The 21851-nt window shown below is 52.2% G+C and overlaps 1 protein-coding gene across 1 annotated transcript; it reads left to right on the top strand.

Moving 5' to 3' along the window:
- The first annotated feature begins 5213 nt into the window (after window positions 1-5213).
- On the top strand, window positions 5214-20203 carry ASTL (astacin like metalloendopeptidase). The gene is made up of 9 exons (XM_045446985.1): window positions 5214-5329; window positions 5958-6083; window positions 7963-8024; window positions 9326-9416; window positions 10078-10195; window positions 10964-11145; window positions 15257-15338; window positions 15437-15591; window positions 19793-20203. The coding sequence occupies exons 1-9, from the start codon at window positions 5278-5280 to the stop codon at window positions 20191-20193; spliced, it is 1269 nt and encodes a 422-aa protein (XP_045302941.1). The 5' UTR covers window positions 5214-5277; the 3' UTR covers window positions 20194-20203.
- The last annotated feature ends 1648 nt before the right edge of the window (window positions 20204-21851 follow it).

Raw genomic sequence — 21851 nt, 5'->3', positions numbered from 1 at the left:
CTTCTCAAGCGTCGGTCTCAAGTCAGTGCCTGGGAAAATGCTCGAACGCTGTTTCATCAGACCTCGCCTTTCCTCGTGCCGGCAGTATCCAAGAAGTGGAAGGAAGAAGGTGCTGGTGGGGGGGGGGCCTCACCTGCAGGAGGAGCCCCTCGGCCCTGCCCCCCACCCTCCGCCCCCCGTGTGGGTGTCCTGGCCCAGCTCTGTCTGTCTCCAGAGCTGAAGGAGGTAGTTTCAGGGAGGCTGTCTCCAACCTTATTCCTGTTACTGGCTTTGGACCCTGTGGGGAAAAGGCCATGTGTCCATGGCTCGGGCCCCACTTCCTTTTTGGAACGTGGGTGCATATGTACGTGTGCGGGTCTATGTATGTGGCTGCTGCCACGGGTGCGGATGTCTGTTCTCGGCTCGCACACACCTGCATGCTGTGTGTACTTGAACGTATCTGTGTGTGTGCCCACGCGTGTGGCTCTTCCCATGGCCGTACGCACGTGTGTGTGCTAGGCCGGGCCCCCTTTTCCCTACAGGAGGGCAGCACAGCCTCTCTCACCTCTTCTCTCACACATCCAGGCCAGGCCCCCAAGCCTCAGAATGCCCGTTTGCGCCGGGGCTCCTGGAAGCCCCTGTTCCAGAGTTCCTTCTTGTCCCCAGAAGTCATGTGGCCCGGGGTCTGGTGTGGAGAACACGTCACCAGGCATGGGCTTGGTTGTTCTTTCCACCCACTCAAGTAGCATGCCTTGACCGAATATTGGTTACTTGCCTGATTTGAGACTACGCTGTCTGGGGAGGCATGAGTCGTGGGCCCAGGCCAAGCCAGAAGTGGAGGGGTGCGTGCTGGGGCGGCCGGAAACGGGTACTGTGATTTGCCAGAGGGCAGGGGTGCGGAGGCCCTTGAGGACAGCTCTGGGACAGCTCACCCTGTGTCATTCAGCCTCCGCTCTGATGCTCCTGGCCGCTTGGAGTGTCATCTAACTCTGTCTTTCCAAACTCAGCTCAAGGGTCATCCCCGCGGAGTGCTGGCTCTTCCTTAGGAAATTCTGAGCGCCTGGCAGGGTGCGCCTGAGGGGTGTAGTTTGACGGCTAGGGAGCCAGCTTTGCTCGCTGTATTTCAGTTCCCTTATCTGTCAAGTGGGCTTTTATTATGAGCCCCTGGCAGTTGGGGTGGTCTTGAGAATGACACAAGTCAATCCGTTTAAGGGGCTTAGCCCAGCACCTGCCCAGAGAAGGTGCTCAGGACATGTTAGCGGATGGTCGGTGAAGGTTTTCGGGCGTGCGGGTGTGAAGGTACGCGTCTCCACTGGGCTGGATGCTCATGAGGGCAGGGCCTGTGGTCTGCTCTGCCCTCTGTGCCTGGGGTCTGGCACAGGTGGGCACTCGTTCCACAAGGCCGGGTGAAGGACGAACAGCCCGCCCCCAGCGCCTTGCTCCCTCGGCCGTCTAGGGGTGGGTGAGAGCTGGGCAGAGCCGGGCTTACTATCCGGGCTTCCTTAGGTCCCGAGTGGGGCTTCCGTTTGGACCTGCCACCAGCCGCTCAGCTTGGGGTTGGAGGGCGGGGAGAGCATGGGGGGCCCTGAGTCACAGGAGCCTTCCCACCACACGGTCACATCTCACAAACAGCAGGACTGGTAGCTGCCCACCCCACCCTCACCGCTACCCCATCCCTTCCATCTACCCTCCCCATCCAGCCTCCCTTGCCTGTGTTTTTAAGTTTGTTTTCTAAACAAACGGCATTTCTGTCTCTCCCCCTCCTTCCTTATTTATTTTTTAAATATATATATTTTTTTATTTGAGAGAGAGAGAACATGACCAGGGGAGACGGGCAGAGGGAGGGAGGCGGGGAGGGGGTAGAGAGAGAGAGAGAGAGAGAGAATCTTAAGCAGGTTTCACGCTCAGCGCATAGCCTGATGCGGGGGGCTCAGTCCCACAAACCTGGAACATGACCTGAGCTGAAATCAAGAGTCGGATGCTTAATCGACAGAACCACCCAGGCACCCCTCCCTCCCTCCCTCCCTCCCTTCCTTCCTTCCTTCCTTCCTTCCTTCCTTCCTTCCTTCCTTCTTTCTTTCTTTCTTTCAAACTTTTAAATTGTGGTTAAAAATATACGGGGCGGGGGGGAGGGGGCGCCTGGGCTCAGTTGGTTAAGCACCCAACTTCAGCTCAGGTCATGATCTCACAGCCCTGTGGGTTCAAGCCCCGCATCGGACTCCGTGCTGACGGCTCAGATCCAGGAGCCTGCTTCAGATTTTGTGTCTCCTCCCCTCCCCTCGACCACCTCTCAAAGATAAGTGTAAAAACAAAACAAAACAGAACACTGCAGATATACAGTCGTCCCTCCTTATCCGAGGTTTTGCTTTCTGTGGTTTTAGTTGCCTCTGGTCAACCGCAATCTGGAAGCAGGCGATCCTCTCCCTGACCTCTCATTGGAAGGTCAATACTACCTAACACTGTGTCACAGCGTGCGCCTCACCTCATCTCACCACGCAGGCATTTTATCTCCCATCGGCACAAGGAAGGGCAAATGCAGTGCAGCATGACATTTTGAGAGAGACCAAATTCACATAGCTTTAATTACAGCCTCAATTAGTTGTTGGGGCGCCTGGGCGGCTCAGTCAGGCGTGCGACTCGATTTTGTTGTGATCTCACAGTTCATGAGTTCGAGCCCCACGTCGGGCTTTGCGATCATGGTGTGGAGCCTGCTTGGGATTCTCTCTCTCCCTCTCTCTCTCTGCTCCTTCCTCACTCTCTCTCTCTCTGTCTCTAAAATAAATAAATAGACTTAAAAAATAATTACAGTGTTTATTAGTTGTTGTTAATCTCTTACTGTGCCTAACTTGTTTCCTTCCTTCCTTCCTTCCTTCCTTCCTTCCTTCCTTCCTTCCTCTCTCTCTTCCTTCCATCCTTCCTTCCATCCTTCCTTCCTTCCTTTCTCTCTCTCTTTCTTCCTCCTTCCTTTTTTCCTTCCTTCCATCCTTCCTTCCTTCCTTCCTTCCTTCCTTCCTTCTTTCTCTCTCTCTTCCTTCCTCCTTCCTTTTTCCCTTCCCTTTTTCCTTCCTTCCTTCCTTCCTCCCTCCCTTCCTTCCTTCCTTCCTTCCTTCCTTCCTTCCTTCCTTCCTTCCTTCCTTCCCAGGCACTATATCCAGCATGGCGCCCAACACAGGGCCTGAAACGACCCTGAGATCAAGACCCGAGCTGAGATCAAGAGTCGGACGCTTAACCAACTGAGCCACCCAGGCGCCCCTACTATGCCTAATTTGTAATTTAAGTGTTTATCATAGGTATGTTTGTATAGGAAAAAATACTATATATAGGGGTTTGTATTATCCACAATCTCAGGCACCCACTGGGGGTCTTGGAATGTATCCCCTGCAGAGACATTATACATTCATGTATAACATAAAATATATCATCTTCACTATTTAAAAATATATATATATTTTTTTTTTTTAATTTTTTTTTTCAACGTTTATTTATTTTTGGGACAGAGAGAGACAGAGCATGAACGGGGGAGGGGCAGAGAGAGGGAGACACAGAATCGGAAACAGGCTCCAGGCTCTGAGCCATCAGCCCAGAGCCCGACGCGGGGCTCGAACCCACGGACCACGAGATCGTGACCTGGCTGAAGTCGGACGCTTAACCGACTGCGCCACCCAGGCGCCCCGTAAAAAAATATATTTTTTTTTAACGTTTATTTATTTTTGAGACAGAGAGAGACAGAACATGAACGAGGGAGGGTCAGAAAGAGGGAGACACAGAATCTGAAACAGGTTCCAGGCTCTGAGCTGTCAGCACAGAGCCCGACTCGGGGCTCGAACTCACGGACCGCGAGATCATGACCTGAGCCGAAGTTGGCCACTTAACCGACTGAGCCACCCAGGCGCCCCTCATCTTTACTATTTTTAAGTGTATGGTAATGTTGAGCATATTCAAGGTCTCCAGAACTTTCCCATCTTGCAAAGCTGAAAGTCTGTACCCATTAAACAACCACTCCCCATTTTCTCTTTTCCCCCAGGCCCTGGCAGCCACCATTCTTTCTGTCTCTGAACCTGACTGTATACTTCATAAGCGGAATCATACCATATTTTCCCTGCGGTGAATGGCTTATTTTGCTTAGCGTAATGTCCTCAAGTCAAAATGTATCTCTCAACTGAGAATCTGTTGCTCTACCCAAGCAGGGCGATTATTATTACGATTATTTGACAAAGCACTCATCCGAAGCGGCCAGCTCATTGCATTTTTACACACATTAATACTGTGTCCGGGCACCAGGGGCAACTGTCTGTTCTCCCTGTGATTCTGACTCCTGTCTTTTGAGAAATGCTAGATTCTAGGCACGGCAGGATGCGGAGAGGCACTTGTGGACGGCGGCTGGTGACCTTGCCTCGTCTCTGTTGCTTCTTTTCACTGGGCACTAGCTGGGGAGGTCCCCAAATCCCTCACCTCCAGGATTTAAATCCAGGTGGGACCCTTGGCGACCAAGCTCTGAGAATGGGCTTCTTCAGAGGCCAAGGAGCAGAGAGGAGGAGGGATATGGGTAAGGAGACTTAGTTTCTGGATCTGTGAAATGGGGATAAATGCCAGTCTTGCAAGGCTGTTGTGGGGGATGACAGGGGTAGTGTCCCTGCGAGGGTCCAGGTATGCAAGAGATCCCCCTTTCCACATGGCAGGCTTCTCTGGGGTGCTGGTTACGCCGGGCGTTCAGCGTGTAAACTTTTCCTGATCCCTACGCTTGTGATTGTCCGCTTATAAAAATTAGTGCCCTTTCCCTCCTCCCACAGATAGACTGGTGCCTCAGGGTCTCAGGCAGCTTTCCCCATGTCTGCGCACAGGGCGGGGGCAGGAACGGGTCTCCACATATTGGAGGATGAGGTCCACGCCAGGGCGCCCACCTCAGCACCCTTCTGTGGTGTTCCTCTGCCCCCTGGTGGTGGGAGGGGACCTCAGAAGAGGCACACTCCCAAGTGGGACCCTCCCTCCCTGCAGGGCGCTTTGTGCCTGGATTCTTGCCTTCTTGCCCACTTCAGCCAGGCTGGGAAGGGTTGACTAGGGTCCAGAAGGCTCGGCCTGGGCTGGGGGTGGGGAACACACGTAGGGGTGGGTAGGGCTGGGGGTGGGGAACACAGGTGTGGGTAGGGCAACAGGTGGAGTTGGTTGGGGCAAGGCTGCAGGTGGGGGCTGGAGACACTGTTATTTAAGCGTGGGAGTGGGGGGTGGGAGTGGCTGGCTTGTCCTTGCCTGGGAGTCGTGCTCTCACTTGCTGCAGGGCTCGCGGGGGGCCACCATAGCATGAATATGGGAGGCCTCTGGCCTTGGGTGCTGGGTCTGGTCTCTTTGCCAGGTAAGTGGGCTGTCAGCCTGCAGAGAGCTGAGTAGAGGCGAGAAGGGTGTGGCTGGAGCGCAGAAAATGGGCTCTCCAGGGATGTTCCCAGAAATCAGTTCCTAGGGGGCACCAAGGGGAGGCATCCTGAAGATCCTGAAAGCAGAGGGCCTGCCTGGCAGGAGGTAGCAGGTGTGGCCCTCAGGCATCCTTGTTTTGCTGCTCATGCCAGGCTTGCTCGATCTGAGTCTGATTTCCAGAGGCCTGGGCTGAGAAGGGAGGCATGGGGCCGGGGCAGCTAGCCCGGGCTCACCCTCAGTGTTAGAGCCTGAGGTCTGGTCCCGCCTCTCTCTTTTGCTTCCTCCCTTATCTCATATACACAGCTATTCAGAGCCTGGGGCTGCTTTTTGGAACCCAATGTTGGTCCCCTTAAAGGAGCTCCTTCCTCCAAGTTGTCTAGGCCTTGCCATCAGCTTGGACTGAAGGAAGCCCAGGCAGTCTCCCAGGACTACTTTCTGGGGGTCTGCCTTCGCGAAGGGCCTGGCTGTTGTGGTCTGATACTACCCAGCCCCCACCCCCCAGGCCCTGTTGTCCTCCCTCGCCAATGAGGGCACTTCGGGCATCATGGGTATGTGCCCGTCTGGGCCAGGTTTGATCCTAGGAGCACCCTCAGCCTCCAGCTGCTCAGAAGCCTGTGGAACCAGCTTCTCGGAGGGCCTCAACCCCGAGGGGACCCAGACATCCTGGGACAAGGACATCCCTGCGATTAACCAAGGTGAGGGCGCCGTGTCTTCTTGTGGGGTGGAAGGGCTACGAAATTGTCCACGTAGTGTGGTGAAAACCACGCAGAACACACGGATGAGCAGAACGAGCTGGAACTGTGCCAGCCTACTGGGCTCTGGGTGAATAGCAGTTCCTCGGTCTATGGGCAACTCTTGAAAAGCCTGTATTTCTGTATCTTGTCCCTGAGATTGTTGCTTTCATAAGAAGGGAGGAAAGCCTACGTTTTTAAAAATGGCCCGATAAAAGCGTGGGTCTTCAGATGCTCCGGCTGGTGTTAAACTAAGTCATCAGCGGATGCTCGAAAAGATGTCAGTCACCTGGTGCAGGATAGGCTGCAGGTGTGAGGGTATGAGCTGGGTTACAAACACAAAGAGGCATGAGGCCCATGGCCTTCCTGTCTGGGGATCGCCATTGAAGAAAGGGAACGTCTAGGGGCGCCTGGGTGGCTCAGTTGGTTAAGCATCCGACTTCAGCTCAGGCCATGATCTCGTGGTTCGTGAGTTCGAGCCCCGTGTCAGCACGGAGCCTGCCTCAGGTTCTGTGTCTCCCTCTTTCTCTGACTGTCCCCCACTTGCACTCTGTATGTGTGTGTCTCTCTCAAAAATAAATGGACATTAAAAAAAAAATTAAAGAGAATGTATAGATAACCTGGAATGAAGCTGAGGGGGTGGGGGGAATACTGGAATTCAGGTGTTGGAGCCGAAGTGTCGGGGGGACAGCGGGGGGGGGGGGTTAATTTGGAGGGATGGGGATCTCCCGAACGTGGCGGCTACCCTGTGGTCTGAACCGACTTGGAGCCCCGGAGCTACGGAGCCTCAGGGCAGTGTGCGACCTTTTGGTAACTGTGACTCAGGGTCTGGAGGTAGCCAGAACCCATCTGAGGCTTCCCTGGCATTGATTTTGAGCTGCCATGGATCCTCTCGGCTCGGGCTGCTGGAGCCCAACTGCTATCCGAGAGGCCCTTTACCGGGAAGCACACCCCAGCCCCAGCTGCCGGGAATGTGGGCCGCTAAGGCCTCGCAGCTGAAGGCCCTCTGCCAGGGATGCTTGGGAAGCCACTCCCTCCCCTGCCCAAGGCGGCCCGCCGTGACTCCTGTGGGTCACGGGTCCGTCCCCTGCCTCAAAGTGGAACAAGTCTGTGGTGCCATTTGGGGTCCAGAGCTCCTGTGGGATCAGACTGGGGCTGCACCCTGGCGGAGTCGGGGTGTTCCCCAGCACCCCTCAGTAAATCGCTTGCAAGGTGCCTCCCCAGCCCAGGCTCTGCTTCTAGGGAACCCGACTTAAGGTACCGCCAGGGTGCCAGACCCTCCTCTAAGACTCCTCACGGGGCTGTGGCAGAAACGGAGGCTGGAGACAGAAGCAGAGACTAGCTGAGATGGGGGGGGGGGCGGGGGGAGCCAGATTCAACCGGATCCAGACTTCCCTCCCTCCTGTGGTGGCGTGAGCTGGAATTTCACTTGTCCCCGCAAGGATCCTGAATATCCTACCAATCGGTGGGCATTAGAGGGGAGACGAGGTAGGACAGGGGGGTCCAGGGCATGTTCCTAGAGTATGGCCTGTGCTGGAGAGGGGGGTGAAGGAGACAGCTGGAGAAAAAGTCTGCTTCTGATTAGCAGAGAGGTTCAAACGCAGAGGGAGGCGTGTGGGTGGCAGGCGCTCTGGGCCGTGTTTGAGCAAGGGAGAGATGTGACTGGGCTGAGGGGCCTCAGAGGGGCCGTGTGACTAGCCTGAGGCCACACAGCCTCGGGGGCCCAGGGAAGCTCCAGCTTCAGAGTCAGGAAGGACAGACTTTGGGGTTGCTTCTGGGGCCTGTCCTTAGAGTCTGGATTCTGGGGGGCATGGGCTCACACACTCCTTCCCTTCCTTCCCAGGGCTCATCCCAGAGGAAACCCCAGAGAGCAGCTTCCTCCTCGAGGGGGACATCCTCCGGCCGGTGAGCAAGAGAATAACTTCACGATGTTGTTGGAGGCCTTTGAGCCCAGCCTCTGGTGTCATGGGGGTGTGACGTGTGAAGGACCTGTCTCTGTCGCTCGTAGCTTGATAGACCCCCCCCCCCCGCCCCCCTTCTGGCTAAAGTCACAGTGAATGTTCCACAATTAGCCAGACTGAAGGGAAAAGGAGGGAGGGTAACTTCTACAGTGGTAACAGCAATCAGCCTTGGAGGGCTTCCTGAAGGAGGGCATTCGAGCCCTCAAGATCCAGCTTGGTACTGTGCCCAGGGGAGGTGCTCAGAAAGTACTGGAATGAAGGAAGAGATGAGCACAGATCGGCAGAGGGGCTGGTGGGGCTGTAGGGCGGTGGTGGTTGTGCACACTGGGGTGGTGGCCATGGTTTGGGGAGGTAAGGCAGGGACCCCATCCCCTTGGGAGGTGAGGGGTGGAGTCAGAAAGAGAGAAGGCTGGGTGGGAACTGGGATGACTTTGCCAGGGAGCCGAGAATGCACGGTGTTCAGGGGGAACAGAGCCATGTTTTAGGAGACTGGGAGGCAGAGGTGCCCGGACCAGAACCGCGACCTGGTGACAGCAAGACAGTTCTGGGGTTTGGTGGCCACCCACTGAGGGCACAGCATGAGGCTGGGCTGCAGAGTCAAAGGCTGGGGCTGGGCAGGAGTCCTGGGGGTGGGGTGAGACCCCTGTTTCCGGTTATTCAGTGAGGCCGGGGGTAAGAGCGGAATCCAGCGAAGCCTGTGGTAGCCAGTGGGGCAGGACCTGCTGGGCTTCGGTGAAGCCCGTGCCTCCAACGGTTTTGGTTGCTGGAAGAGTGGAAAGAGGAGCTGCTGAGGCCAGGGGTGTTGCCTTAGCATGAGCCCTAACACTCAGGGACGTCCGGCTGACTGCTGTGTTTCTGGAAGGATGGGGCTGCTGGTGGGCCCTTGAGCTCTTTGGAACTAGGCCCCCCTGGGGAGCTGGGACGCCTCGTCAGTCAGCCTCGTTGGGAACAAGTGGTTTTGTTTTTCTGTTGGATACAATCGGTAACAAGCTCTGTTGTGTGGAACAAAGGGTGATGGTGGTCACCACAGCTCACCTAGCAGGCCCCCACATCTCCCACCGCTCTGTCCTGTTTCTGATGTCCTCCTCACCCTCCTGGGTCTGTGTCCTGCTTCTCACATCTTTAGGGTTCTTATGGCCTGAGATTTGGCACCATTGGGGGCAAGACGCTAGGCTAGTCCTATCCCAGGCGTCTAGTCCTACCCCAGGACTCCCCAGGGGTCCCTGAAGTGCCCTCTCTCTTCAGAGTCCCTTGCGGCTGTTCTCAACTACCAGCAACAAGTGGCCCAAGAACGGGGAGGTCGTGGAGGTCCCCTTCCTGATCTCCAGCAGATACGGTGAGTAAGCACGCGCTCTGGGTCCTGGGAGCCGTGGGCCTCCCTCCAGCCCCAGCCCCTTCCTCCCCGTGCAGCCTGGGCTCCTCTCTGGGTTTCTTCCCTCTGCCTCTCCTCACGGATACCACCAAAGAGCCTTTCCACAAGAAGCCCTTTTATTCCCGAGAGCCTCCTGAGCTGGGAGGGCCAAAACCCCAGAAGAGCTGATGGGGGGGCAGCCAAGGACTATCTGGCCCATTTCAAGACCAGTCCAGAGGACAGGGACCTACCTAAGGTCACAGAGCTGGGGCCTGTCTGGGAGACAGCTTTCTCTACCTCCTCCCTGAGCCCCAGGCTACCCCCTTTTTTTTCTTAATTTTTATTTTTGAGAAAACATAAATTTATGCGGGAGAGGGGGGAGACAGAATCCGAAGCAGGCTCCAGGCTCTGAGCTGTCGGCACAGAGCCCAACGCAGGGCTCGAACTTGCAAACTGAGAGATCGTGACCTGAGCCGAAGTCGGACGCTTAACCGACTGAGCCACCCAGGCACCCCTACCCTTTCCTGACCTTCCATTTTGGAAGAGGGATTTGAAGCTCTGTGCTCACCCTGCACGCGGACTCCCAACGGGTCACAGGGGCTCTGGGGTCTTGGTGGGAGGTTCAGCCGGGGTGTTGCCTCCCCAGATAAAGCCAGCCGCGACATCTTCCTAAAGGCATTTGCCGAGTTTGAACGCTTCACATGCATCAGGTTTGTTGCCTACCAGGGCCAAAGAGACTTCATTTCCATCGTCCCCATGTCTGGGTAAGTACTCCTGGGGGCGTGCGTATCCACGCATAAGCGCGCATGTGCAGGGGGAGTTCCTTGGCTTTCTTCTGCCTTCAGCCTGGCTTTAACTAGGCCATTCTCTAAAACCTACTTGGGGGCCTGTCTTCCCAGATCCAAAGCCCACCCCCCCACCCCCCCTTGAGTGGTTTGCCCTGTGGGAGTTAGACCTACAAATACCCAAGGCAGAAGGTGGAGAAGGAGGGGAATCAGGTGCTTGATGTCCCTTACAAAACCCTCCTCTGGGGAGACTTCACGGTCTGGTGAATGGGGACAGCTTTCATGGGACACACCTGGCCTTGGATCTGGGTTTCAGAGTGTAGGAACCACCCAACACCAGGCAAGTGCCTTATCTTGCGAGGCTCTCCTGCCTTCTCTGTGGAAGCAGGGATAACGGCAATACCCATTTCCTAGCTTGTTAGAGACCTAAGATCATGTGTGAAAACTTTGACTTGGGGACCCTGGATGGGGATGCTCATTCAATGAGCCGCTTCCGGTATCTGTGCTCCTATTCATGTCCACATCTTCCTTGTACCTCGGGTTGGTAATGAGTTCCAGTGTACCCATTTCACGGATGCCCAAGTGGCGAAGGGACTTGGGAATTGCAAACCTGGGACTAGAATCCAGGATGGAGACTACCCGTTGACGGTCATTCATCCCAGGACATGGGAGGAGGGGGGAAGGGGCCTGGGTCTGCTCTGGATCTCTGGGCTGGTGTCTACCCAGTGTCCTCTCCTGGCCCTGCAGGTGTTTCTCCAGCGTGGGACGCAGCGGAGGGATGCAGGTGGTATCCCTGGCACCTACATGTCTCCAGAAGGGCCCAGGCATTGTCCTGCATGAGCTCATGCACGTACTGGGCTTCTGGCATGAGCACTCACGGGCTGACCGGGACCACTATATCCGTGTCAACTGGAACGAGATCCTTCCAGGTAAGCCGAATCGTGCACAGCCCACGCTGGACCTGGGGGTCTTGGGGCGAGAGGGCAGCAGGCACTGGCCAGGGCCTGAAGAGTTGCCTGCCACTTTAGAAGAGGTTATCCATTTTTCCTACCACCTGCTTGTCCACCATTGGGAAGGTGGGGCTCCTGCTTCTCTTTGAGACCTGGAGATGGTCCAGAGACTGCTGCTCCAGGCCCCGAGCCTTCCATCCGCCCACCCAGAGTCATGCCTGAGTTAGGGAATCACTATGTTTGTGTCTCATTTTTTTTCTCTCATGAACACAACCTGGTACCTGGGGATGGAGTTGGTGGTATCCTTTGACCCTTGTTCATGGTGCACTCAACTAGCAGTCCTTCATGTGCCAGATGCTGCTGTGTGGGGCGGGGGCAGGGCTTGTGTGCCCGCTGCAGGGGCTGAGCCGAGACCGAAGGCCTGGAAGAAGTGGACTGTGTGTGCCAAGTCCCAGACGCAGGAGGCTCCGCCCTTGTGAGATGGGCACCAATGGGCCTGCGCGACAGAGGAAGCACAGGGGGGCCATGTCCTGACAGGTGGCTGGGGCAAAGCCGAGGCTGGTCTGGGAGTGGGCCACTGACTGTGTCGGATGCTGGTGAGCAGGAGCTGTGTGCTGGCCGTGGTGCTGAGTGCTGGGCATCCGACCCCCGTAATGGTGGGATCCCACCCTTGTTGGGAGGACAGCCTGCTTCAGGGAACAAGAAGAGTAGAGACAATCCCTTCATGACAGAGGGAAGCAGAGGAGATACATGATAAGGGGTTTGGTCTAGAGGAATGGGTATAAAAGGGGAAGGGTTCAAAGGCTTCCTGTAAGTGGAGAACTTGTGGCATGAGCACTTCCGCTGTTCTGGAGGGAACCAGGTGAAGTAGGCAGGGGGCTGCTGCTCAAGAGATCCGCATTCATGGAGCCCCAGAGAAAGGGTGTTCTGGGGGAGACTTGGGTAGCACCTGATAATGAGAGGAGGGATGAAGCTTGAGATCAGAGCTTAGTCTAAGGAAGGGGGTGATGATAGTGACTGTACCCTGAAAACAGAGACTATAATCCTTCCAAGTGCTCATGGAATACTTGCGAAAACTTACCGTATGATAGAAAAATATCAAATTTGGAAAAGTTAATTCAAGTGTTTTGTTGATGTAAAATGCAAAGTAGAAAATAACAAATCAAAACTGAAAACTTCTTATACTTGGAAGTTCAAGTCTAAAAAAAACAACAATAATCCTCTCTTTTAGTTCCAAGGTTAAATTGCAGGAGTTCTTTAAAAAAAAAAAATCGTAACACATTAGAACTAATCATTCACAGCTAAAGCAATGTTCAGGGAAATTGTGTAGACTTAAATTCTTATCGATAAAAATAGAAAAAATTTTTAAATAGAAAAAATTAAGCATTTAAATCCAATTTAAAAAATAAAGGAAAGCAGGAGGGAATGAAATTAAAGACAGAAGTTAATGAATTAGAAAACCAACGACACTCATAAACTCAACAGTGGTTTTCTTAACCATAAAACAGGTTAAAACACCAGGTACTCTAGTGGGGAAAAATTGTTTAAGAATGAAGAGAAATGAGGGGTGCCTGGGTAGCTCAGTCAGTTGAGCATTCGACTCTTGATTTCAGCTCAGGTCATGATCCCAGGGTTGTAAGATTGTGCCCCATATAGGACTCCCTGTTGAGCGTGGAGCCTGGTTAAGATTCCCCTCTCGCCCCCCTCTCACCCCCCAATTAATAAAAAATTCTAAAGGATGAAGAAAAATGAGAATACGTTTGTATTAGTTGATATGTGTAGAACAAACTAAGATATACAAACTAATAACTGTAATTGGGGGTCGGGGAGCTGGGAACTTGGAAGATAGAGGGGGAGGTTTATCACTATAGCTCAACATTTTTTTTTTTACTTTTATTTTTTAATCCATTTTATTTTTTTTATAATTTACATCCAAGTTAGTTAGCACATGGTGCAAAAATGATTTCAGGAGTAGATTCCTTAGTGCCCCTTACCCATTTAGCCCATCCCCCCTCCCACAACCCCTACAGCAACCCTCAGTTTGTTCTCCATATTTATGAGTCTCTTCTGTTTTGTCCCCCTCCCTCTTTTTATATTTTTGCTTCCCTTCCCTTATGTCCGTCTGTTTTGTATCTTAGAGTCCTCATATGAGTGAAGTATTTGTCTTTTCTCTGACTAATTTCGCTTAGCATAATACCCTCCAGTTCCATTCATGTAGCTGCAAATGTCAAGATTTCCTTCTTTGTGATTGCTGAGTAATGCTCCATTGTATATATACACCACATCTTTATCCATTCATCCATCGATGGACATTTGGGCTCTTTCCATACTTTGGCTATTGTTGATAGTGCTGCTATAGACATTGGGGTGCATATGTCCCTTCGAAACAGCACACCTGTATCCCTTGGATAAATACCTAGTAGTGCAATTGCTGGGTCGTAGGGTAGTTCTTTTTAATTTTTTGAGGAATCACCATAGTGTTTTCCAGAGTGGCTGCATCAGCTTGCATTTCCACCAACAATGCAAAAGAGATCCTCTTTCTCTGCATCCTCGCCAACATCTGTTGTCACCCAAGTTGTTAATGTTAGCCATTCTCACAGGTGTGAAGTGGTATCTCATCGGGGTTTTGATTTGTATTTCCCTGATGATGAGTGATGTCGAGCATTTTTTCATGTGTCGAACATCTGGATGTCTTCTTTGGAGAAGTGTCTATTCATGTCTTTTGCCCATTTCTTCACTGGATTATCTGTTTTTTTGGGGTGTTTGATAAGTTCTCTGTAGATTTTGGATACTAACCCTTTATCTGATATGTCGTTTGCAAATATGTTCTACCATTCCATTAGTTACCTTTTAGTTTTGCTGATTGTTTCCTTTGCTGTGCAGAAGCTTTTTATTTTGACAAGGTCCCAATAGTTCATTTTTGTTTGTGTTTCCCTTGCCTCCGGAGACGTGTTGAGTAAGAAGTTGCTGCGGCCGAGGTCAAAGGGGTTTTTGCCTGCTTTCTCCTCGAGGATTTTGATGGCTTCCTGTCTTACATTGAGGTCTTTCATCCATTTTCAGTTTATTTTTGTGTATGGTATAATAAAGTGGTCCAGGCTCATTCTTCTGCATGTCGCTGTCCAGTTTTCCCAGCACCACTTGCTGAAGAGACTGTCTCTATTCCGTTAGATATTCTTTCCTGCTTTGTCAAAGATGAGTTGGCCATATGTTTGTGGGTGCATTTCTGGGTTCTCTCTTCTGTTCCATTGATCTGAGTATCTGTTTTTGTGTCACTTTTGGTTTTTTTGACTTTTACACCAGATGAATATATTGCCAGTTCAAAACTGTTTAATATCTTAAGGGTTTTTAAAAGGAAGAGGTGAGTGTACCCTAGAGGCTGGTATGGCAGGTTGTGGAAGAGGCTGGCGGGGCCTGGGGGGTGTTGGGAGAGCAAATACCCAGGGTATGGCTGTTTTTTTTTCAGAGGCTCACTGTGAAGGGCAGGACAGCAGCTGGGGGAGGGAATCTTGTCTCTCTCAGGCCTGGGGGACCCAAATGATGGGGGAAATGGTGCTCTAGCCAGTGCGGGAGTGTTTCACTTGAACCTGGGGGATGGGTGCTGCTAGCCTGAGGCAGGAAGAACAAGGTGACCTGCTGGGGAGTGGGAGCCCAACAGCAGGTGATGGGCGAGCGGGTCTCTAAAGCTGGGTTGAAGGGTAGGTACTCTATCTCGCGGGTAGGGGGCGTCAGAGACACTGAGTAGCATTTGACTTAGCGGAAGCTGTTCTGTAAAGGTAGATGCATACTGGTGACCTTGACAGGGGAAAGCAGAGTGAGCTCTAGGAAGCTGTGAGGTCCCTGTGCTTCCACATCAGCTAGTGCTGGTCTGGACCCATCGCGGGGAGGACAGGAGTTGGCAGTGAAAGCACCAAGGAGATGGGGACCAGGGACTGGTTGGTACTGGGAGGGGGGCACATCTGGCCGTAGTATTAGATCTGTCAGCTCAGGTAGGGTACAAGTACCTCGAAGGCCCCTATCACCCCACCCCTCCCTTCCCTGCCTTCTTCCCTTATCACCAAGTTTTGTTGGTTTTGGCTTCTGTTTTTCCCAGGCTTTGAAATCAACTTCATCAAATCTCGGAGCAGCAACATGCTGGTGCCCTATGACTACTCATCAGTGATGCACTATGGGAGGTGAGGACCCCCTTTCCTTTTCTACGTTCCTTCCTTCTACACTGCCCAGCCAGCCCCCGCTGTGATCTGGATTCAGGTCCCCACCTACTGGGTTTCAGGCTTGCCTTCAGCCGGCGTGGGCTGCCCACCATCACACCGCTCTGGGCTCCCAGTGTCCACATTGGTCAGCGATGGAACCTCAGCACCTCGGACATCACACGGGTCCTCAGGCTTTATGACTGCAGCCCAAGTGGCCAAAGCCCCCGTGGGAGAGGTGAGTGACTTGAGAAATTGGAAGGATCCTATATTGAGGTGGTGTCAATGAGGGTGAAGTGGGGGACTGAGGCTGCAGGACAAAATCACTGGGGTTACCACAAGACATGTAAAACAAAATATGTGAAAATGATCACGTAGGATTAAGAACCCTTAGGAATAGAGGTCCCTTTCTTAACCCTAACATGAGTATCTTCCAAAAACCCAGAGCAAAAATCATTTTTAATGTTAAAGCACTAAACTCAGGACCAAAACAGGTTTTTTTTTCCCACTGTTGTCCCATCTATTCAATACTGTAGTGAAGGTCTTAGCCATTGTAGTATGGCAAGAAAAAATAAAAAATCTGAGTATTGGGAAGGAGGCAAAACTGTCACTATTCACAGACGATGATTCTCTACATTGAAAGCAACCAAACCTATTAAATTATTGGAAGCAAAAGGATGTTAAAAGGTAGATGTATAGAAACAATTTCTTTTTTTTTTTTAATGTTTATTTTTGAGACAGCGAGTGCAAGTGGGGGAGGGACAGAGAGAGAGAGGGAGACACAGAATCTGAAGCAGGCTCCAGGCTCTGAGCTGTCAGCACAGAGCCTGACGTGGGGCTCGAACTCACGAACCGTGAGATCATGACCTGAGTGGAAGTTGGACGCTTACCTGACTGAGCCACCCAGGCTCTTAAATGAGACACAAAGCAAACCATAAAACTGCAAAGATTCATAAATCCAACTACATTAGTAACTACTCTAGTATACTATATAACTACTACTTCTGTAATGACATAATAACTACTTATCAAGACAAAGTGAAAATACAAGTTACAAATCAGAACCCTTGCAACCCATAACTAACTGTATCTAAAATACATGATATATATTACATATTAATATATAATAATATAGATAAACACATGCTGAGCAAAACACAAAGCAGGAAAAAGGGCAAGAGACCTAATGGGGGAAAAAAAAAACAAATGGGAAATAAACACAAGACCATCAACCTTATTCATAGTTGAGGAAATGGCAAGCGAAGACCACAATGTTACCACTTTTTTACCCCTTAAATTGGCAGAAATCTAAAAACTTGATAATACCCGATACTAGTAAGAATATGGAATAATGTCCTGTCCATACCCTGTGGACAGGAGTATAAATTGCTACAGCCACTTTGGTAAACAGTTTGACTTTTTTTTTTTTAATTCTTTTTTTTATTTTTTAGAGGGTTTAATTGACTTGGTCAATGTCCCATAGCCAGTAAGTGGCACGTGAGCACCCCCCGAGGTAACCATGGCTCTATGCTCTCTCTAGGGTTGCCTAGTCTGGAAATTTTACGTAAATGGAATTATAGGATACGTGATCTTTTGTGACTGGCTTCTTTTACTTGATGTTTTCAAAGCTCATCCATATTGCAACCTATAGAAGCACTTCATTATTGTCAAATGATACTCCAACTTGGATGGATGAGCTACGTTTTGTCCGTTCATCAGTCGAAGGACGTTTGGGTTACTTCAACTTTCTGGCTGTTATGATTCACGTTACCACGAATGTTTGTTTACAGGAACTTATATGAACCTATGTCTTTTCCTTTGGATATATGCTTACGAGTAGATTGCTGGGTCCTAGGGTAACTCCAGATTGAATTGCTAAATTGTTTTCCGAATTGGTTGTATCATTTTTTACTCTCACAAGCAGCGTACGAAGGTTCCAACTTCTCCATGCCCTTGCCAACACTAGCTATTATCTATCCTTTTATTTCTATCCTCAGTGGGTATGAAATGGCAGCTCATTGGCATTTTGATTTGCACTGCATACAGATGATTGGCCATCTGTATATCTTCAAAGAAGTGGGTTTTGATCCTTTTACCTGTTTTTCATCTGAGTTATCTTTCTGTTGCTGAGTTGAAAGTGTTCTTTGTGCATTCTAGATACATGTCCCTTATCAGACCTATCATTTCCAAATATTTTCTCACATTCTCTAGGTCGATGGTGTCCTTTGAATGCAAACATTTTTAATTTTGATGGGGTCCGATTTACCTGTTCTTATACTGTGGTTTTGGTGTCCTATCTGAGTAGCCTTTGCCTAAGCCAAGTTCATGAAGATTTAATCCTAAATCTTTTGCATGTGACTTTTGCTACCCAGTTCTAGCACTATTTTTTTTTTTTTGTCGTTTATTTATTTTTTAGAGAGCATGCAGAAGTCGGTGGGGGTGGGGAAGAGGGAGACAGAAGTAGGCTCTGTGCTGAGAATGGAGAGTCCAATGTGGGACTCAAACTCACAAATCATGAGATCATGACCTGAGCTGAAGTTGGATGCTTAACCGACTGAGCCACCCAGGTGCCCCTCTAGCACCATTTCTTAGACTATTCTTTCCCATACATAATATCAAATATTACATACTTTTTGAAGTTAATAAGCATAGATAATGTGGCAAGAGCTTTGTGGGTAACTATTGTTGAGGTTGGACTATTAGGAGAAATGAAATTGGGAAGTGGCTGGAAGGGGCTGTGGGTCTAGGGAAGGTTTACCATGATGGTAGACATTCAAGCATGCTTGGATGCTGAAATAACCCAATGGAGAAAGAGAAAGGTTGGATTCAGAGGGCAGAAGGATGCATATCTTGAACAGTAGGAGATGCCCTTGGTGGATAGGTCTCCAAGGATATGTCTGAGCTTCGTTGGTCCTAATGAGAAGGAAGACCGGTGCAGACCTAAATTTGCATGTGGGTCTTGAGGTGCAGATTCATGCACTTCTGAGGGCTTTGGTCACAGAGAATGACATGAAGTCACCAGCCTCGAGGCTGGGGAGAAGGGGATGGATGTGAAGGGAAAGGGTGTGATGTTGCCGACTGGGCTGCGGGAGAAGAAACCAGCTAGAGATACCCTGCAGGGCTGTGGGTGGTGCTGGGGCAGCCAGGTGGAGGCATGGCATAGGTTGGTGACTTGGTTCTCCAGGACTGGGGTTTTGCGGGCAGGTGTGACAGAGGGGACGGTGCTTGAGGCATAGTTGCAGTGAAGCGTGTGGACCCCAAGTCAGATGAGGAGAACGGTCTGGAAGTGAGGAGCTTGTAAGCAGGAAGACCTCGGCGTCCCTGCGCTCGAGGGGCTAGATCGTTGTGATATTTAAACAAGCGAGCTGGAAATAGAGGCGTGGGCTGCCAGGAACCGAGACTTCTGCAGTGGTGGTTTCTGGTACTGACCAGGTCTGATGGGGAGCAGGGAATGAACTGTGAGATCAATGGGACCAGGGGGGAGAAGAGTTGCCGTTTGAAGCCGATCAGCTCTGATTTGGTCAGTATCTGTTTTTTTTTTTTTTTTTAATTTTTTTTTTAACATGTATTTATTTTTGAGAGACTGAGCATGAGCGGGGGAGGGGCAGAGAGAGAAGGAGACACAGAATCTGAAGCAGGCTGCAGGCTCTGAGCAAGCTGTCAGCACAGAGCCTGATGCCGGGCTCGAACCCACAGACTGTGAGATCATGACCTGGGCCGAGGTCGGATGCTCAACCGACTGAGCCACCCAGGCGCCCCGCCCCTGGTCAGGGTCTGTTGATGGAAGGGTGGGCTCATCATGAAGCCTTCAGCGCCTGGGCAGGGGTGATGGGTGAGAGGCAGCACTGAGAGGGTGGAGGGGCCTGGCCAGATAACTTGGGCTTAAGATGAAGAGGTTTACAAAGCAGTGGGTGGCAGCGGTGGTCCAGGAGAGGCAGGGAAGAGCAAGGAGGGCCTGTCTCACTAAGGACATGGGCCCGACAGGGCTCAGTAATGTCCTCCTGATGCTCTGGGTTTGGCAGGTGGTTGCAAATGCAGGAAAAGTTCTGTAGGAGGCTTCAGACATGGGGTGGTGAGAACAGGGTGTCCCTCAGTACAGAGGACCCCAGGAGGTGTCGGAATGGCGAGGGTTGCAGTGTTTTCCGCCCTCAGCTATCTGGTGGCTTGACCATCAGCAGCTCGGGGGTATGAGTGGGAGACCATGGAAGAGAGCCCGAGGGCCTTTGTGGTGGTGACTGAGGAGTTCTGTGGTCCTTGTCTTTAAGTGTGGGTTGAGAATTTGGGTCTTGAAAGCGTTAAGCAGGGGCGAGGCACGTTATCTCCGATGAGCTGAGCTATCCGTATGAACGAAACTGAAGGTCACTCTGGCTCTCTATAGCTGGGCCACACGTTTTCCTGCTGTGTTTCCGGGCCATAACCTCCTGTCTTTCCTGCTTCAGGGTTCCAGCCCCACAGCGATGGTAGGAGCCCTACTCCTGCCTCTAGACCATACCTGCAGCAGCTTCTGAAGGCATTGTCGGCAGAATCTGGGCGCCCCGACCCCAGTGGCTCCAAGGCTAGAGCCCAGCGCATTGTTGCAGGGCCTGGAGAGAGCCCACGTAGCTGGAAGCTCCCTGCGCTGAGAAAGTTGGGTGTGGGGGCCTCTGCAAGGCTGCTTCAGACCCCAGCTTCCTCCCTAAACTCCAGGCCTGGAGCAGACGTTCCTGGTTTGGCTCTAGAGAGGTCCTGGCTGGCCCAAGTGCCCTCTGTACCACTCACTGCTTCTCCGGAAGCAGAAGACCAGCCAGGACCCATCCAGGAGGCTTTGGGGAGCAGCTCTCCCAGGAGCACATGTACCTGAAAGTCCTTTCAGGGGGATGTGCAGAAGTCGAGCCTGTGGCTTCTGTCCCCAAGTGCGAAGGGCATCTCCGTCTAGAGTAGCCCCTAGCCCCCTCCGGGCAGTACCCTGTCTTCCAGCCCCAATCTGGCTTCCCTGTGTGAGGCCTGGGACTCTCCCTCTGCCCCTTTCTTCTCCATATGTTCTCCTAAGGGCTTCTAGGGACTAGGGGCTTCTAAGGGACTTCTAGGTTTATCCGGGGAAGGCAGGCCAGTCAAGAGCCGCCTGGTTCTGCCTGCTTTCAACTTCTGCCCTAGTCCTGGAGGCTGCTGGGAAGGGGAGGTGACATTCTCTAGGGCTCTAGGGCCAGGGGTCTGGAAAGGGGGGCAGAGGCAGGTTCCAGCCCTGAAGTCCCCTGGGAATCATTCTGTAGGTGAGTCACAGCCTTCCCAGCATGCTAAGGTACTGCCTCTGTCTCTCCCTTGGGCCAGGACTTGCAGGGGAGCCCATGGCTCGTGGGAGAGGTCTCCCATCCCTGATGTCTGGGTGCTAGGAGTGTTGTCCTGCGGCTGTAGCCTGCAGCCCTATTCCCCAGGAGGCTTTCAGCTTGCTCCCCTGCAGTGCAGGAAGGTTCTAGAGGCAGGGATGCCACTCCATGGGGCGACGAGGAAGGGTTGGAGGCACCCTCTAACACTGCACAATGGGGAAACTCAGCAAGAATGTGAGGCCCCTGAACATAGGACTCAAAGCCTCCTTCCCAGCCTGCTCTGCATTCCAAGAACCCTTCCCTTCCACACAGGGACTTGGCCAGAGGAGGCCCTGGAAGGTGTGAAGGGGCTGTAGGGGAGGGGGCTGGTCACCCTGCTTATCTTTCTTCAGCAAAGCCCTATTCCTGGCTCCTGCTTCCTGTGTGAGGGCTGTTCCAGGAATGAATAAGGTCTCCACATGGGCTGACAGGCCAGGAGCACCCCCCCCCCCACCCCCAGAGCTGGAGTGGCACCATACTTATGAACTGTCAGAAGCCCCAGGAAGCCCTGCCTGGAGGGAAGTAGGGGCCTGTGCCCTGGCCCCGTGGGGCCAAGTTCCTCACATGTTTTGGGGGAAGGCAAAAATAAAATTGGGTACTTGTTCCAGGAGCTAGGTACTGGGCTGTGCCTGAGTGCATTTAACCTTGCCGACTGACCTGGGAGGGGCCCTCAGATGGTTACACCCACTTTCTTGGGGTGGAGAGCGGGGAAGCAGAGGGTCAGCAGCGCAGGGCTGAGGCTTGCTGTGCTTGAGTTTGGGGGAGAGCATGGCCTTTGCCAGCTTCCTGGGCCGAGTCGGGGTAGGGGGGCATCCTTGCAGGAGCCTGGAGCCTCTGCCCTCAGTCTCTCTTGGGTTTCAGTCTTGAGTTCAGGGATTTTCTCAGACTGAACAGGGGCCTGGTCTCAGGGATTAGCCTTAGGGAAGGACCGTCGGGTGGGGGAAACGCTGTCCCTCTGCTTGCCCCCCGGACACGAGGGGAGGAGTGTCTGAGTTTAAAGTGGGTGACGTGCTCCTCGCAGGGTGACAGCTCCCCTGGGAGATTCCCAAGCAAAGATCGAGAATGTAATGCAGTGCCCCAGCCTATCAGAGAAATGAGTGTGGCCGCCTTAGCATCTCTGGGTCTAAGTAGTGGAGCCAGGCCTCTGGTTCTGGGC

This window comes from Leopardus geoffroyi, chromosome A3 (genome assembly GCF_018350155.1).
Source record: "Leopardus geoffroyi isolate Oge1 chromosome A3, O.geoffroyi_Oge1_pat1.0, whole genome shotgun sequence".
NCBI classification, from domain to species: domain Eukaryota; kingdom Metazoa; phylum Chordata; class Mammalia; order Carnivora; family Felidae; genus Leopardus; species Leopardus geoffroyi.
This window is presented reverse-complemented; position numbering and strand designations above follow the sequence as displayed.

Bases quoted from the DNA above. Each gene is read 5' to 3' on its own strand.
- ASTL (XM_045446985.1), top strand. From the start codon at position 5,278: ATGAATATGGGAGGCCTCTGGCCTTGGGTGCTGGGTCTGGTCTCTTTG. The intron at 5,330-5,957 runs GTAAGTGGGCTG...CGTCTGGGCCAG, and splicing joins GGGTCTGGTCTCTTTGCCAG to GTTTGATCCTAGGAGCACCC. The intron at 11,146-15,256 runs GTAAGCCGAATC...TGTTTTTCCCAG, and splicing joins CTGGAACGAGATCCTTCCAG to GCTTTGAAATCAACTTCATC.